Source organism: Dendrobates tinctorius, unplaced genomic scaffold, assembly GCF_039654945.1.
Source record: "Dendrobates tinctorius isolate UK_male_01 unplaced genomic scaffold, ASM3965494v1 ptg000083l, whole genome shotgun sequence".
NCBI classification, from domain to species: Eukaryota; Metazoa; Chordata; class Amphibia; order Anura; family Dendrobatidae; genus Dendrobates; species Dendrobates tinctorius.
The window spans coordinates 26,524,204-26,541,754 of record NW_027361751.1 but is presented as its reverse complement, the minus strand read 5'-3'; the positions used below and the strand labels follow the sequence as shown (position 1 = coordinate 26,541,754).

General features: G+C 46.1%; 1 protein-coding gene across 2 annotated transcripts in view; it reads left to right on the top strand.

Moving 5' to 3' along the window:
- The window catches only part of RNF180 (ring finger protein 180), a 244,887-nt gene that overhangs the window by 74,494 nt on the left and 152,842 nt on the right, over positions 1–17,551 (top strand). For both annotated transcript variants that reach the window (XM_073584256.1, XM_073584255.1), the window contains exon 4: positions 9,941–10,819. In XM_073584256.1, the coding sequence (XP_073440357.1) occupies positions 9,941–10,819 (879 nt within the window). The remainder of the gene's footprint in view (positions 1–9,940; positions 10,820–17,551) is intronic.

The following is a 17,551-nucleotide window of genomic DNA, read 5'->3' as shown; positions in this document are numbered from 1 at the left end:
CTGCCATTCCCTGCTGGGGTGTGCTGAATTCCTTTAGCTCTGTCTTCTGAAAATACCTGAGTGCTGATTTAGTTTTTGAAGCCTAGCTGCTTCAAGGTGTTTTTCATATCAGCTTGTTTGCGTATGTCTTTGATAGGGTTTTGGCAGATTGCAGACAGCAACCTTCCTTTCCTGTTCTGTTTAGCTAGCTTGGGCCCCATCGTTTGCTCAGCCTATCTTTCTATCTGTGTGAGTGTTTTTTCATCTTGCTTCACCGTCATTATATGTTGGGGGCTGCCTTTTACTTTGGGGTCTGCTCTGGGGCAGTTTAGATTTCCTTTTCTGTCTTTAGGCTATTTAGCGCTCCGGCTGTGATCGAGGGGTCTAGGGCATCGTAGGAACCCCCCACGGCTACTGCTAGTTGTGTTGATAGGTTCAGGGGTCTGCAATCTGATAGTTGCCAACTTCTCTGGTTTTCTGGACATAGCTTCTATTTTTGTGTCTGCCTCCTACGGTGACTCAATCATAACACCTAGCATTTGCCTGGGTAAGACACAGGGACCGACGTCTCTGCTGAGCAGGAACCTCTGCTGCTGCAGAAGAATGGGAGACTGCAGAGGACATGGCTCGAGATTCCCCTTTTGCAGGGGGGAAAACTCGACGCCTAACATTACCCCCCTCCTAGTGCCCCCCCCAGGGACCCCCTTGCTCAAAAGCTGCAATGAGCTGAGGAGCACGAATGTGTTCTACAGGCTCCCAAGTCCTGTCCTCTGGACCATGTCCCTTCCAGTCCACTGTTGTGAATTCATTTTCCCCTTCACTACTGAGGCCCGAGGAACTCCCTCTTCTGGTAAAGAAAGGTAGTGAACCTGATTATCAAACACCTGAGTCTGATGATGATGACTGGCTGAGTGGAGTTACTGACTGGATATAAGGCTGTCGACGCCCTTCTGCCCTGCGGGTGATTTCTCTGTGGGATCCTTGGAGACCAGTCTGAATTCCTGCTCTTCTAAAGCTAAGTTTTCTGCTCGGCTTTTTCATTTGTGCTTTGTCTTTGTTTTGCTTTGTTTTTCTGGATTTCTGCCATTCCCTGCTGGGGTGTGCTGAATTCCTTTAGCTCTGTCTTCTGAAAATACCTGAGTGCTGATTTAGTTTTTGAAGCCTAGCTGCTTCAGGGTGTTTTTCATATCAGCTTGTTGGCTTATGTCTTTGATAGGGTTTTGGCAGATTGCAGACAGCAACCTTCCTTTCCTGTTCTGTTTAGTTAGCTTGGGCCCCGTCTTTGCTCAGTTTATCTTTCTATCTGTGTGAGTGTTTTTTCATCTTGCTTCACCGTCATTATATGTTGGGGGCTGCCTTTTACTTTGGGGTCTGCTCTGGGGCAGTTTAGATTTCCTTTTCTGTCTTTAGGCTATTTAGCGCTCCGGCTGTGATCGAGGGGTCTAGGGCATCGTAGGAACCCCCCACGGCTACTGCTAGTTGTGTTGATAGGTTCAGGGGTCTGCAATCTGATAGTTGCCAACTTCTCTGGTTTTCTGGACGTAGCTTCTATTTTTGTGTCTGCCTCCTATGGTGACTCAATCATAACAGTCCACCATGTAGTTCTTTTTACCTAGTACCATCTTGCACCGAATAATGGCATTCACCTCATAATCTTCCGTAGATGAGCCCGATGTCACGGCAGTTGACTCGGAAAACCAGGACCTGTGAACAGGTTTTAGAAGGGACACGTGAAAGGTGTCGGTGATACCAAGGCATGGAGGAAGAGCCAGGTGATGTACCACAGGGTTAGCCTGCTCCAGGACCTTGAAGGGACCTATAAAACGAGGCCAAAACTTATTGAACTCAACTCGCAGCCTGATATTCCGGGCGGATAGCCACACTAGGTCACCAGGAGCAAAGGTCGGAGTGGGTTGCCAGTGAGCATCGGCTGAGGCCCTCATTCTCTCCTTGGAGGCCTGGTTGTTATCCTCTGTGCGGTCCCAAATCTCACGTGCCTCCACCACCCAGTCTGCCACCCTAGAGTCAGTGGAAGACATGGGCATTGGCACAGGAACCTGCAGATGCTGGCCGTAGTTAAGGAGAAATGGGGTCGGCTACGGCGTTGTTCAGCACAAACTCTGCTGACGGTAGCAAGGACACCCAGTCATCCTGCCTGGCCGAAACAAAATGTCGCAGGTGTGTGACCAGGGGCTGGTTGGCCCTCTCTACCAACCCATTTGTCTCGGGATGGTAAGCTGAAGAGAGATTCAGCTCAATGCTGAGTAGCCGGCAAAGTTCTCTCCAGAACCGAGACGCAAACTCAGGACCCCGATCACTGACAATTTTGTCTGGCATACCATGTAGGCGTAAAACATGCTTTATAAACAATGCCGCTAAGGCCCATGCAGAAGGTACCCGAGGGAGAGGCACCAGGTGCACCATTTTGGAGAAATGGTCAGTGACTACCCAGATAATGGTGCAGCCACGAGACTTGGGTAAGCCCACCACGAAGTCCATTCTGACAATCTCCCAGGGCCTGTCTGCCACCATCCATTGACGAGAACAATTCTTGGCGCAGGAGACACACGCCCAAATATAATCTCCATCATCACGGGCAAAATGCAGCCACCAGTACGTCCTCACCAGGAGCTCAGAAGTCCTCTTGGTCCCAAAATGTCCACCCACCCTGGACGAGTGAGCCCAAGAGAGAACCTCCGGTCACAAATTAGCTGGAGCGAAAGTCTTTCCCGGGGGCACAGACTCTAGCGAAATCGGGGCCACAGTTCTCTGGCTCTCTGAAGGGACAATTAACCGAGGCTCCTCCTCCTCTGATGACGCTATGGAGGGGGAGAGAGCGTCGGCCCGAATGTTCTTCTCCCCGGAGAGAAAATGGAGCAAGAAATGGAACCGGGAGAAGAACAGGGACCATCTAGCCTGGTGAGAATTTAGCCGCTGGGCGGTTTGTAAATAAACCAAATTTTTGTGGTCAGTGTAGACTTGGAAGGGATAGCGAGCCCTCTCCAGGAGGTGTCTCCATTCAGAAAAGGCCAAATTCATGGCTAGCAACTCCTTATCCCCGATGGAATAGTTCCTCTCCGCCGGTGAGAAGGTCTTAGAAAAGAAGAAGCAAGGATGCTTCCGACCTTGAGCATCCTTTTGGAACAGGACTGCTCCAGCACTGACAGACGAGGCATCCACCTCCAAAATAAATGGTTTATCTACATCAGGGCGATGTAAAATGGGAGTGCTAGCGAAGTGAACTTGATGGAGAGGAAGGCCTTGGAGACCTCCTCCGACCACAATTTAGGATTCACTCCCTTCTTGGTGAGGGCAACCAAGGGAGCTACCAAAGTTGAGAAGTGGGGAATGAATTGGCGGTAGTAGTTAATAAATCCCATAAAGTGCTGCACCGCTTTGAGGGAATGAGGCTCCTGCCAATCCATCACCGCCTGTAGCTTGGCAGGATCCATGGCCAATCCCTGAGCGAGGATGATATAGCCCAGGAAAGGCAAGGACTCCTGCTCAAACACACACTCTCCAACTTGGCGTAGAGGGAGTTTGCCCATAGGAGTTCGAAGACCTTGCAAACATCACTTCGGTGGGAGTCTATATCTGGAGAGTAGATGAGGATATCATCCAGAGAGACTACAACCGAGGTAGTGAGCATATCCCGGAAGATGTCGTTCAAAAAGTCTTGGAAGATGGCAGGAGCATTACAGAGCCCAGAGGGCATCACCAGGAATTCATAATACCCATGCCTGGTGTTAAATGCCATCTTCCATTCGTCCCCCTCACGGATGCGAATCAGGTTGTATGCATCCCGCAGATCTAGCTTAGTAAAGACCCTCGCTCCCTGCAACCTATCAAAAAGCTCTGATATCAGGGGCAAAGGGTACTTGTTCTTAACGTGATGGCGTTAAGACCCCTGTAGTCTATGCATGGACGTAGTTTTCCGTTCTTCTGCACGAGGAAAAACCACGCCCCTGCAGGTGACTCTGACTTCCCAATAAAGCCTCTTGCCAGATTCTCCCAGATGTACCGAGACATTGCCTCCTTCTCTGGGAGAAAGAGAGGATAAATTCAACCCCGGGAGGCTCAGCACCAGGAAAGAGATCAATAGGGCAGTCATAGAGGCGATGAGGTGGAAGGGTCTCCGCCGCCTTCTTGGAGAACATGTCCGCATAGGACCAATAGTGTTTGGGAAGAGGAAAGATATATGAGTACCACAGTATTAGCAACCTGGACGCACGCCCTCTGACTTCTACCCACACAGGATTTACTCCATCCCAGAATTCTCCCTGAGGACCACTCTATATGAGGGGAGTGATAACGTAGCCACGGCATCCCTAAGAGGACCTCATCAATTCCTTCGGGAATGACTAGCAGGGAGATGATCTCCTGATGGGAAGGAGACATGGATAAAGTAAAATGGATGGTCTGATGGGTTATCTGTGATGGTAGTGTCAACCCATTTATCACCTGTATTGTCACTGGCTTGGCGAGCATAACTAGTGGAATTGCGAGCCGTAGGACGAAGGCAGAAGACATGAAATTGCCCTCTGACCCGGAATCCACACAAAGCTCTACCACGTGGGTGGATGGGCCAATAGAAACTGTCCCCTTAAAGGTCAACTTAGAAGAAGGTGCTGCTGTGTTTAGTGAACCAGCTCCCAAGGTCACCAAATGAGGACGCTCTCCCAGTTGCCGAGGACATCTGAAGGCAAGATGTCCTGACTGCTGGCAGACATGACAGACCATGCGTGCACGAGCGGTCCGGGACTTGGGTCCCGCTCGAGACGTCTCATTGCCACAATGCCTGGACATGAGATTCCAGAGGTTTGGCGAAGGTAGTAGCCAGACGAAACCTCTGCCTACACTTGGCTCGCTCCAACCTTCGCTCGTTAAAGCGGAGGTCGATGAGAGTAGATACTGCTATCAACTCCTTCAGTGTGGTGGGAATCTCCCTAGTGTCCAGGGCATCCTTCACATGGTCAGCCAGCCCCTTCCAAAATTAGGGTTTTATCCGGCCACTCCAGCTCAGAAGCTAGAGTCCGGAAGTGGATGGCAAAATGACTGACCATGGACGCCCTGTCCGACAGGAGGGATATTATAAACCCTGCCTGAGCCCGCTCTGAGGGGAAACATGCAGCCAGGAGCTCAAGCTGTATTGCACACTGGCTCAGAAATCCCCTACATGACTTACTATCACCAGAAAATGTATCTGGCAGTGGGAGGCGGGATAATGTCGGAACAGGGGTAGCAGTGGACAAAGTAGCTGCAGCCACACTAGCAGCCTGAACAGCTACTGAGGTAACATCCACGGCTGAGGTTGTGGGCTTGAGGGCTGCCAACCTGCCCTCCAGCTGCTGGATGTACCGCTGCAGTTGCTGTTCGTCCACCATTACTAGCCAGACCTTGGCTCTAATATAATGTTAGGGCTGGTGGAACAGACCAAATAACAAAAGATGATAATAAGAAGAAGTGGAAAGGAAGAACAAAGACAAAAGAATCTAATTAATAAAAATATTGGAGAAAGAGAAACCTATCACAAACTAAAATGTTTCTATACTAATGCACAAAGCATGGGCAACAAACAAGGAGAATTGGAACTACTAACACAGGAAAAGAAATATGATGTCATTGGAATCACTGAAACTTGGTGGGACAATACACATGATTGGAATACAAGACTAGAAGGATACAACTTATTTGCAAGAAACAGACTTGATAAACGAGGAGGAGGTGTCGCATTGTAAGTTAGAAACGCGTATATCTGCACAGAGATTGAAGCTTCAGAGACTGGGAGTTCTGTGGAAACTGTTTGGGTAAGAATACAAGGACAGAACAATGGAAAGGACACCATTGTAGGCATTTACTACAGGCCGCCTGTGCAAGCTGAAGATATGGATGAACTCTTTCTGCATCAAATGGCCAAGTTCTCCAAAAAATATGACATAGTTGTCATGGGAGATTTCAACTATCCAGACATTTGTTGGGAATCTCTCTCAGGCAAAACTAACAGGTCAAGGAAATTCTTATCCTCTCTTGCTGACAACTTTATCTTCCAAAAGGTAGGGGAGAAAACAAGGGGAACTGCTACCTTGGATCTAATCCTTATAAACAGGGAGGAAATGGTTGAGGAGGTAAAAGTGGCTGGGACTCTAGGAGGTAGCGACCATGCTATTTTAGAATTTTGGATAACTAGAGGCGGAAGACCTGTGAAGACTCAGACGTCAAGGTTAGATTTCAGAAAGGCAGATTTTAAGGGATTCAGAAAGAGAATTGGAGAGATCCAATGGCTGGATATCCTTAAAGACAAAAATGTCCAGGAAGGATGGGAAATCTTGAAAAATGAAATTCTCAAAGCACAGTTGTTAACAATTCCGAAAAGAGGGAAGAATAGGAAGCATTTAAGGAAACCAGGATGGATGAACACAGAACTTAAGCACATGCTAAAAAGGAAGAAAAAAATGTTTATAAAATGGAAAGAGGGAGGCATATCTAAAGAAGAATATAATGCTGTCTGCAGAACCTGCAGGGCACAAATCAGATTAGCTAAAGCTGAAAATGAATTGAGGCTTGCAAGAGATGTCAAAAGCAATAATAAAGGATTTTGGGGATATGTCAAAAGTAAAAGAAAAGTCAAAGATGCTATAGGATTTTTACAGGATGAAAATGATGAAATGGTAAGACAGGATGTTGAGAAGGCTGAACTTTTAAATTCCTATTTTGCATCTGTTTTCTCTCAGAAAGGAACTGTAACATCAACTGTTATTCACTGTCCTATTAAGGGAATAGAAGAATCCAGGATATCTATAAACAGAAAGATAGTGAGGAAACACTTAGCTAATCTAAATGAATTCAAGTCTCCAGGTCCAGATGAATTACACCCCAGAGTACTGAAGGAGATAGCAGAAGAAATTTTTTAACCCCTCTCCATAATCTTTGAAAATTCTTGGAGAACAGGAGAAGTGCCAGAAGACTGGAGAAGAGCAAATGTTATTCCTATCTTCAAAAAGGGGAAGAAGGTGGACCCAGGCAACTATAGGCCGGTGAGTCTGACTTCTATACCAGGAAAGATCTTTGAACAAATTATTAAACAACATGTATGTCAATACCTGGATAAGAATGAAGTGATTAAACAGAGTCAGCATGGGTTTGTAACTAATAAATCATGTAAGACTAACATAATTTCCTTCTATGACGGTATCACTGATTGGGTGGATCAAGGAAATGCTGTAGATATAGTATATCTTGACTTCAGCAAAGCATTTGACAAAGTCTCTCATACAATCCTTATTGAAAAAATGACTAAGTATGGAATGGACAAGGCAACTGTTAGGTGGATTCATAACTGGCTTAGTGATCGGACCCAAAGAGTGGTCGTAAATGGCTGCACATCCAGTTGGAAGAATGTCTCAAGTGGGGTACCACAAGGGCTCTGTCCTGGGCCCTGTATTGTTCAACATCTTTATCAACGATTTAGATGAAGGAATTGAGGGTAAACTGATTAAATTTGCAGATGACACAAAGCTAGGAGGGATAGCTAATACTAGAGAAGAGAGAGAGAGTATTCAAAAAGATATAAATAAACTGGAGCAGTGGGCAGCAACTAACAGAATGGTTTTTAACAGGGAGAAATGCAAAGTACTACATCTGGGCAATAAAAATGAAAAAAGCATATACAGAATGGGAGGAATAGGGCTAAGTGACAGCACATGTGAGAAAGACTTGGGTATACTAATAGATCACAGACTGAATATGAGTCAACAGTGTGATGCAGCAGCAAAAAAGGCAAATGCAATTCTAGGATGTATTAACAGAAGCATACAGTCTAGATCACGTGAAGTCATTATTTCCCTCTGAAAAGAGCGACCAGAATGGTGACCGGTCTGCAAACCCTGTCTTATGAGGAAAGGTTGCAGGATTTGGGAATGTTTTGTTTGCAAAAGAGAAGACTGAGAGGAGACTTAATAGCTGTCTACAAATATCTAAAGGGCTGTCACATTGTAGAAGGATCAACTTTATTCTCATTTGCACAAGGAAAGACTAGAAGCAATGGGATGAAACTGAATGGGAGTAGACACAGATTAGATATTAGAAAAAACTTTTTGACAGTTAGAGTGATCAATGAGTGGAACAGGCTGCCACGAGAAGTGGTGAGTTCTCCTTCAATGGAAGTCTTCAAACAGAGGCTGGACAGACATCTGACTGGGATGATTTAGCGAATCCTGCTTTGAGCAGGGGGTTGGACCAGATGGCCCAGGAGGTCCCTTCCAACTCTACGATTCTATGATTCTAAGGTGCGTTCACAGCCCAAGGTCCACCGTGCAGAGATGGTAAACTGCTGCTTGGTAATGGCGGACGCTATATGATGGTATACAAGAAGAACACACGCGGGTTAACCTCACCCGGTGTGTACAGGAGCGGATTCTGTTACCTCACAGAGCCGGACTACCACGGAACATAAATGTCGGAGCCTGTTTAAGCTCACAAAGCTCGGCAAGGGAGCGCTCAGTAAACGGTCAAAGAACTCAGTCCCTCTAGACCTACCAAGCGTGCGGTGCCGCACCTGCGGACGCCACTAATGGACGCTGGCTACCGTGGAGTGCCGACCACGTGCACCGTGGCATACAAACAAAGCCACCGGTGGACGCTGATGCCAGTCTTTGACTCTGCCCCCTACCTGCACCTCAGCCAGGGCGCTTAACAGGCTAGGCTACACAACACAAGGGTAGGGATTTCAAAATGAGTCATTCACCAGAGACATTCATACATGCATACAACACTCACTCCATATGGTTTATAATCTTTTTCTATATTAGCGCATGGCCGGGAGGCCATGCGAACCTTTTATAATTGCAGCCTTCCGGGACCTTCCTGGTTGTCCAATCGGAGCAGCAACAGGACCTGAGCATGTGACTTCCGACCTCCAATGAGAGGTTGTCCCACGGGCATGCTCAGTAGGAGAAAAGCAGGACTTAGTCCCAAGAGCGTCTGCTCGCCGCTGACTCATGCATGGTATAATAGCTGAGCCTGGATGAGCAGCCAGATGCCTAGCATTAGTCTGGGCAAGACACTGGGACCGACATCTCTGCTGAGCAGGAACCTCTGTGGCTGCAGAAGAATGGGAGACCACAGAGGACATGGCTCAAGATTCCCCTGGTGCAGTGGGGGAAATTTGACACCACACACACAGCCAAAGGAAAAAAAACCCTAATAATAATACTTAGTGACATACTCAGTAGCTGTATGGAGTCATCATTTCTGTGCCTAAAATATGCGCTTCGTCAGGAGATGTCATTGATTCACAATAAGATAGAAATCAAATACACCTGTGATCTTCTTAACTTAGAATAAATATAGTATTTCATTTTACCCGTTCAAAAACTCCATTTTCTTCCATTCATGGCCAGTAGCATTCTGTTTTGAGAGCTCTAACATTTTTTCTCATTCAGATATTCAAATGATTTTTGCCTCTATGCAATATATCTTATCAGAGAAATATGCTTCTTTCTCCACTTTGATCCACTTCTCTTCTCCTCTGCCACTAAGCATAGTGATTCAGAAGAGGTTGTCTGAGTATTTGATTACCCCTTTAACTTGCTCAACATTAATGCGGTTATTCTTACACATGAGCCCAGGGTTTATTTATGAACAGATGCAGTATCATGGCCTATGTAGATATGTTGAAGGATATTGTTCATTTTGGTCATATATTTAGCATATTACACATGGAAGGTTATTACCTTGCTGTAGGACATGGCCACTACTAACATTGTAATGCTTTTTCTGGCAACTTCTATGTGGTTAAGTTCTTCTCTTGAAGCTCATTGAAAAGTGGGCTGTTTGCTGACCAGCTTGCGTTTCACATAAAGCACATCAGGAAAGAGGATTGTTTTGTAGAAAAACAAAGCATCAATGTAGCTCTATTATGTTGTAGTATAGGATGACCTGCCCAACTCTTCTCTACTTTCAGGAAAACTGGACGACGGGTAAGCTGCACTGTCCATACTGCAGAACACGTCTCGGGGCCTTTAACTTTGTTGACAGCACCAAATGCTCCTGTGGCAGGCTCGCAGTCATTCGTCTTTGCAAGAGCAAAATTGATGTGGACATTACTGTGAAAAAACTATGCCAGGCTTCATCTGCTTCTAAATGTTTTACACATTTTGACAAGAAATTTAGACGTGGAATGGCGGAACATCAAAGCAGAAATTGGATCATGGGCAGATTTATGACTGTCCCTGGAACATTAGTGGATGCATTGTGCCTTGAAGTGTCCGAATATGTCAAGCCAAGGTTTAGAAAACCTTACATCACCTTCAGTGTTAAGAATGATAATTCAGCGTTATGGGATCAAAAGGTAAATTTTAGTAGAAATATGCTCTATAGGAAATCAAATAGTTTGGATTTGGACAGAACAGAAAAACTTCCCGTCACAAAAGAGACCTTTATTGTAAAGCGAAGACCACCAGGAGTTTCATTATTGAGCTCAGTTGGAGCTGGTGATAATAATACCAATAACAACTCACATATGTTCGACATTTCACTAAGATTTGCAAAGCCACAGTCAAGAAATGCCGAAACATTTTACAACAGAGCAAGTCCTGGTGTTTCAGGTGTTGAAGAAACCATAGGACTGTCTTCATCTCAAGTGACAATCATTCCTGTAGAACCATCAGATGGTGATGAGGGTGTTGTGAACCCAGTAGATGTTTCCACTCTGATTATGGAGCCACCGCTCCCATCATCAACTCCTGCTAATCAACGCTTAAGCAAGAGAGAAATGAACAGACTGAAGAACCTGAGAAGAAAGCAGAAGAAGCGTGAGAAGTGGTTACTTGGGCAGAAACAGGTGAGTACGGTATAATCCATGAACATACCGTAATGCTTGAAGCAATGTAGCAGATACAAACTTTGGGGGCTATATTGTTCATATAGTCTTGATCATTCTCTGAGTATTTTGATCCATATCCTCCAATGTAAAACTAAAAGCCATTCCCAGTGGCCATTGTCTTACATGGTGGTCATTCAGATAAATCGTTACCTGTGTAATGGATGGACAGCTTGAGCACGCCTGAATAACAGCCACTCATACATAGAAGTTAACTTTTAATTGTGGCAATAACCCTTTATCATTCATCAATAAGATAGGTGATAAATCGTAAATTACTGAAGGTCCAACTGCTGAGATCCCCCCTCCGACCCCTCCAAATATGCAGAGAATGGAGCTCTAAAATGCCCCATCCGAATGGAGCGGTGTCCGTGCTTAGGTGTAACCACTTTATTTATTTTCTAATGGGACTGCGGGAGATAACTGGGTCCAGCACTCAGCTTTTTTCAGCACTCCCAAAAATAATGAGTAGAGCAATTCAGAGTCCCATAGGATAGGGGATATGTTTAAATTATGTGAGTAGCCCTTTACGATAAGTAGAAGGTATCTTCACATCAGCACGCTCATCATCTTGCACATCTGCAATGGCAGCAGATGAAATAGCCTTGGAAAATAAGATCTGAGTACTGGATGAGAGACAAGTACCAGATACAATTCTTTGCCAAGACTCTTAGGGTATGTGCACACGCTGCAGATTGGGGTGCGGATTTGGCCGCGCGGATTTTGTAAAATCCGCAGGTAAATCTGCAGGTCAAAAGACCTGCGGATTGCTCCTCGATTTTGCCCTACAGTTTCTCATCTCCACAATGGAGGAGATGGCAAACCGCAGCGGAATCCGCAGAAAGAATTGACATGTCAATTCTTTCTGCGGTTTCAAAACCGCGGAAAAATCCGCACCATCTGCACTGCTTTTTTTATTCCCATAGGGAATAATGGTACTGTACACCGCAGCCAAATCCGCTGCGGAACCGCAGCAGAATCCGCAGCGTGTGCACACACCCTTACACTACACAGCAGTTCACTGTTCTGCTAGAGGGGGTTCTCAAGTAGGACATCCGTTCAATAATATCTGTAGGTAATGCAAGTCCTTTAAATGTTGTCGTTAGGGTGAATTAAGACGTCCATGATACACGGATATTTCATACATGAGGCTGTTAAGTTTCGGTCAGGAGATTCGGGCCAAGTCTGTGCATCACGCTGTATATATGGACTGTGTTTCATGAACGTCAAAATTCGCCCTAAGCCCATAAAAAACAAAGTTGAAATATTACTGATAATAATGCAACAGCCTTGGTATGGGGCTATTCCGTTCACTGTTATGCACCCCCACGCAGTGTCCACAGCCGATTGAATAACCACAGACAACAGGTCTCTGGGATAACAGCTGCTTTACTTCAGCAGAACGGGGAGAAATAACATGGAGTTATGGTAACAGTTCACATGGGGAATCCACGGCCAATACAGTTCAGGATTGGATTCTGACATAGAATTGAGGTTCTGGAGCTTTAAAGGGAAGGTGCCATCCCAAAACAAATTTTTCAGCAATTGAAAAAATGTAAAGAATTAATGTTTACATTTTCTTAAAAAATATTATCATTTGTTTTTAATTTTGTAAAATATGAAAAATAATTTTAAAAAGTTTGGCATTTCCACTTGTTAAAACTAGGGGGAGCAGATACTGAAATTTGGCACAAAAACCTAGTGTACAACTAGCTCACATTACTGTCCTGCAGTGGGCGTACAGTGTCCATGATGTTTGATTTTGATATATGATCATGCCCTAAAATGGACACTGTATGGGCGGAATCTGCTGACATGGGTGTGGTGTCACTCCTCTCCTCCCCTACTGGGTGCTTGCTAAGGGAAAAGAGAGGAACACAGTGAGCAGCCATTTTGATGGGGCCTGCAAAGTTATACTGACTGTCTTTTCATGTAAAGTCTGGATCAGAACAGGTCACCAATCAGCAGAAATGTTTCCTGGATTTCTGTGGAACAGACAAGAAGACGGTCCATCCATGTGTATAAAACACAGCGCTCTATGTATAATCCCTGGCACCGACCAGGGTGCCCCCCACAGACCAGCACACTGCTCTCCTGAAATACTCTGTGCTGCTGTCACCCTGCTCCTTCCTCCATATATCAGGCCCCTGTCGCCTCGCTTTCACACATCGCCAGGAGAGGATCTGAGGAGAGGTATGGGGTCTTCGGTCACCGAGGATGGCAGGCAGCAAGGATTCTGGGAGCAGGGTGACAGCAGCACAGAGTATTTCAGGAGAGCAGTGTGCTGGTCTATGGGGGGCACAGAGAGAGATATATGGTGGAGGGAGCAGGGTGACAGCAGCCCAGAGTATTTCAGGAGAGCAGTGTGCTGGTCTATGGGGGGCACAAAGAGATATATGGTGGAGGGAGCAGGGTGACAGCAGCACAGAGTATTTCAGGAGAGCAGTGTGCTGGTCTATGGGGGGCACACAGAGATATATGGTGGAGGGAGCAGAGTGACAGCAGCACAGAGTATTTCAGGAGAGCAGTGCGCTGGTCTATGGGGGGGCACAGAGGGAGATATATGGGGGAGGAGCAGGGAGACAGCAGCACAGAGTATTTCAGGAGAGCAGTGCGCTGGTCTATGGGGGGCACAGAGGGAGATATATGGGGGAGGAGCAGGGAGACAGCAGCACAGAAATCCAGGAAACATTTCTGCTGATTGATGGCCTGTTCTGAGCCAGACTTTGCATGCAAAGACCCCATTCCCCTCCTCAGATTCTGTCCTGGCGATGTGTGAAGGCGAGGCGACAGGCGCAGTCCGGGGTGACGCTGGGAAGCAGGCTGGGGGAAATGTAGCTATACAGTAACGATAAAAATGAGACCCCTCTCTTCAGCTGCCTCACCAGCCCTCCCCTGACTGCACCTATTACCCCTGACCCGTGTGCAGGTGCTCAGCCAGAACCACCCTAGAATGGGTCCGCTTTTAGCAGATCACAAATAATACCGCCATATACTTCACACACAATGCCGCCATAAAGATCATACACAATACCACCATGTAGATCACACAAAAAACCAGCAGGGTGACAGCAGCACAGAGTATTTCAGGAGAGCAGTATCACACGGCAGAGGATTAGATACACGGCTCAGCAGACAGTATCACACAGGATAGTAATAGATACACGGCTCAGCAGACAGTATCACACAGGAGAGGATTAGATACACGGTTCAGCAGTCAGTATCACACAGGAGAGGATTAGATACACGGCTCAGCAGACAGTATCACACAGGAGAGGATTAGATACACAGCTCAGCAGACAGTATCACACAGGAGAGGATTAGATACACGGTTCAGCAGTCAGTATCACACAGGAGAGGATTAGATACACGGCTCAGCAGACAGTATCACACAGGATAGTAATAGATACACGGCTCAGCAGACAGTATCACACAGGAGAGGATTAGATACACGGTTCAGCAGTCAGTATCACACAGGAGAGGATTAGATACACGGCTCAGCAGACAGTATCACACAGGAGAGGATTAGATACACGGCTCAGCAGACAGTATCACACAGGAGAGGATTAGATACACGGTTCAGCAGTCAGTATCACACAGGAGAGGATTAGGTACACGGCTCAGCAGTCAGTATCACACAGGATAGGATTAGATACACAGCTCAACAGTCAGTATCACACAGGAGAGGATTAGATACAGGGCTCAGTCAGTATCACACAGGATAGGATTAGATACACGGCTCAGCAGACAGTATCACACAGGAGAGGATTAGATACATGGCTCAGCAGTCAGTATCACACAGGAGAGGATTAGATACACGGTTCAGCAGTCAGTATCACACAAGAGAGGATTAGATACACGGCTCAGCAGACAGTATCACACAGGAGAGGATTAGATACACGGTTCAGCAGTCAGTATCACACAAGAGAGGATTAGATACACGGTTCAGCAGTCAGTATCACACAAGAGAGGATTAGATACACGGCTCAGCAGTCAGTATCACACAGGAGAGGATTAGATACACGGTTCAGCAGTCAGTATCACACAAGAGAGGATTAGATACACGGTTCAGCAGTCAGTATCACACAAGAGAGGATTAGATACACGGCTCAGCAGTCAGTATCACACAAGAGAGGATTAGATACACGGTTCAGCAGTCAGTATCACACAAGAGAGGATTAGATACACGGCTCAGCAGTCAGTATCACACAGGAGAGGATTAGATACACGGTTCAGCAGTCAGTATCACACAAGAGAGGATTAGATACACGGTTCAGCAGTCAGTATCACACGAGAGGATTAGATACATGGCTCAGCAGACAGTATCACACAGGAGAGGATTAGATACACGGCTCAGCAGTCAGTATCACACAGGATAGGATTAGATACACAGCTCAGCAGTCAGTATCACACAGGAGAGGATTAGATACAAGGCTCAGCAGTCAGTATCACACAGGATAGGATTAGATACACGGTTCATCAGTCAGTATCACACAAGAGAGGATTAGATACACGGTTCATCAGTCAGTATCACACAAGAGAGGATTAGATACATGGCTCAGCAGTCAGTATCACACAGGAGAGGATTAGATACACGGTTCAGCTGTCAGTATCACACAGGATAGGATTAGACACATGGCTCAGCAGTCAGTATCACACAGGATAGGATTAGATACACGGCTCAGCAGTCAGTATCACACAAGAGAGGATTAGATACATGGCTCAGCAGTCAGTATCACACAGGAGAGGATTAGATACACGGTTCAGCAGTCAGTATCACACAGGAGAGGATTAGATACACGGTTCAGCAGTCAGTATCACACAAGAGAGGATTAGATACACGGTTCAGCAGGCAGTATCACACAGGATAGGATTAGATACATGGCTCAGCAGACAGTATCACACAGGAGAGGATTAGATACATGGCATAGCAGTCAGTATCACACAGGATAGGATTAGATACACAGCTCAGCAGTCAGTATCTCACAGGATAGGATTAGATACACGGCTCAGCAGTCAGTATCACACAGGATAGGATTAGATACACGGCTCAGCAGGCAGTATCACAGGAGACAGTATTACAGATATGCCCACACTGGAGACAGAGAAGGAGGACAGTGGAGCTGGAGCAGGAAGCACGGTGCAGAAAGTGGAGCTCAGCAGATAGCATTGGGCTACAGTAAAATGGCGCCCAGCCACACCTACAGCAGTGAATGGTGCAGCCCACAGGGGCGTGCCCAGTTCCCTGCTAATGAGGCTGCATGGTGGGGTCGGGAGCCGGCCGCAGTCTCCTATGTCCAGGGACGGCCATATTTGCAGACTGTATGAGTCCTCCACAGATCTGCAAATCAAGATGGCAGCGCCCAGTGGCTACATTAAAACATTATTACAAACAAACCATAAATCCTAGTTAGTACAACATTTGCTGAAACAACATGTTTTGTTACTTACTCTTTTTTTGCAAATTATATAAAATTGCAGCACCTTTCCTTTAAGAACCGGGATTAGTTAGGAGCAGTACTTGCAAGTAATTAAAAGAAGTTCAAAGTCTCTTGGTGGCATAAAGGCAGAAGAGGGAATATATGGCAATATGTACAGACCTGAAATCCCATATTCATTTTCTCAGCTGGTCACGGTACGTGCAGAAATATACTTGAAGTAAATAACGGATACTTGCGGTGAGGCGGGGGACCCTCGATTTCCTCAACACGCAGAGAAATAGGTTCTTCTGTACACATTTAGTGCGACCTAATGCTGGAGAAGCACGCATTAAACCAGACAGCAGGGATGCAGGGTTAAAAGTCTTCAGCCATCTTGGCTGTAGAAGTCAGGAGAAGATCCAAGGCATTAGGCCTGTCCTGAGATGAAGAGATGGATGAACCTCCAGGCTTGCAGCCTGGAGGGGGTCGGGAGACCCCTCACATGAGGTCTGCTCTGGGTCACATCTTGAACCAGACTCCTCGGGGAACCTTTCAGAACCCTCTCTTGTCTCCACAGAGACTGGAGGTAGCTTCTCCCATTGAGCCTTGGTGACAGGGTCACTGACCAATAGGGTAACTCTCAATTCTTGTGTCAGACTTCACATTATGAGAATAATATGTAAATCATGAATAAATGAGATTAGTGAGTAATGGATTCATTTAAACCATATAACAGTAAAAGGATAACTTAGGGGTGAGTTGAAGTGTACAAAAGCTACTCGTGGTCCAGGGTTACTTAAAGGGACATATCAAGTCTGGACCTGGTCACTACAATAAGGCATCTGACTCATGACTTTTGGACATGGATAGACCCCCACTCCACCCTAAAACGACCATAACTACAGTAAACCTAGACACTGGAATAAATACACAAAACACATTATTTTGGTTGTCAAAATGGCCACAGCTTTATTTAAATCACAGGATGAAAACAATCAAAGTAGGAGTCAGGTGAAGTGCTAGCTAGAGTTGAGCGACTTTTGGTTTTTTAGGGTCGCGTTTCGTTTCGTGAAACCCGACTTTTCCAAAAGTCGGGTCGAGCAAGATCGTCCGATTATAGGGAAAAGTCGGGGTCGTCCCGAAACACGAAACCCAATGTAAGTCAATGGGGAATAAAAGTCGGCAGTGAGAGGAGGACAGGAAACACACCTACAGTGCCCATTTGAATGCCAAAAGCGTCAATTCTTCTTACTTAAGCTTGTCAACCTTAATT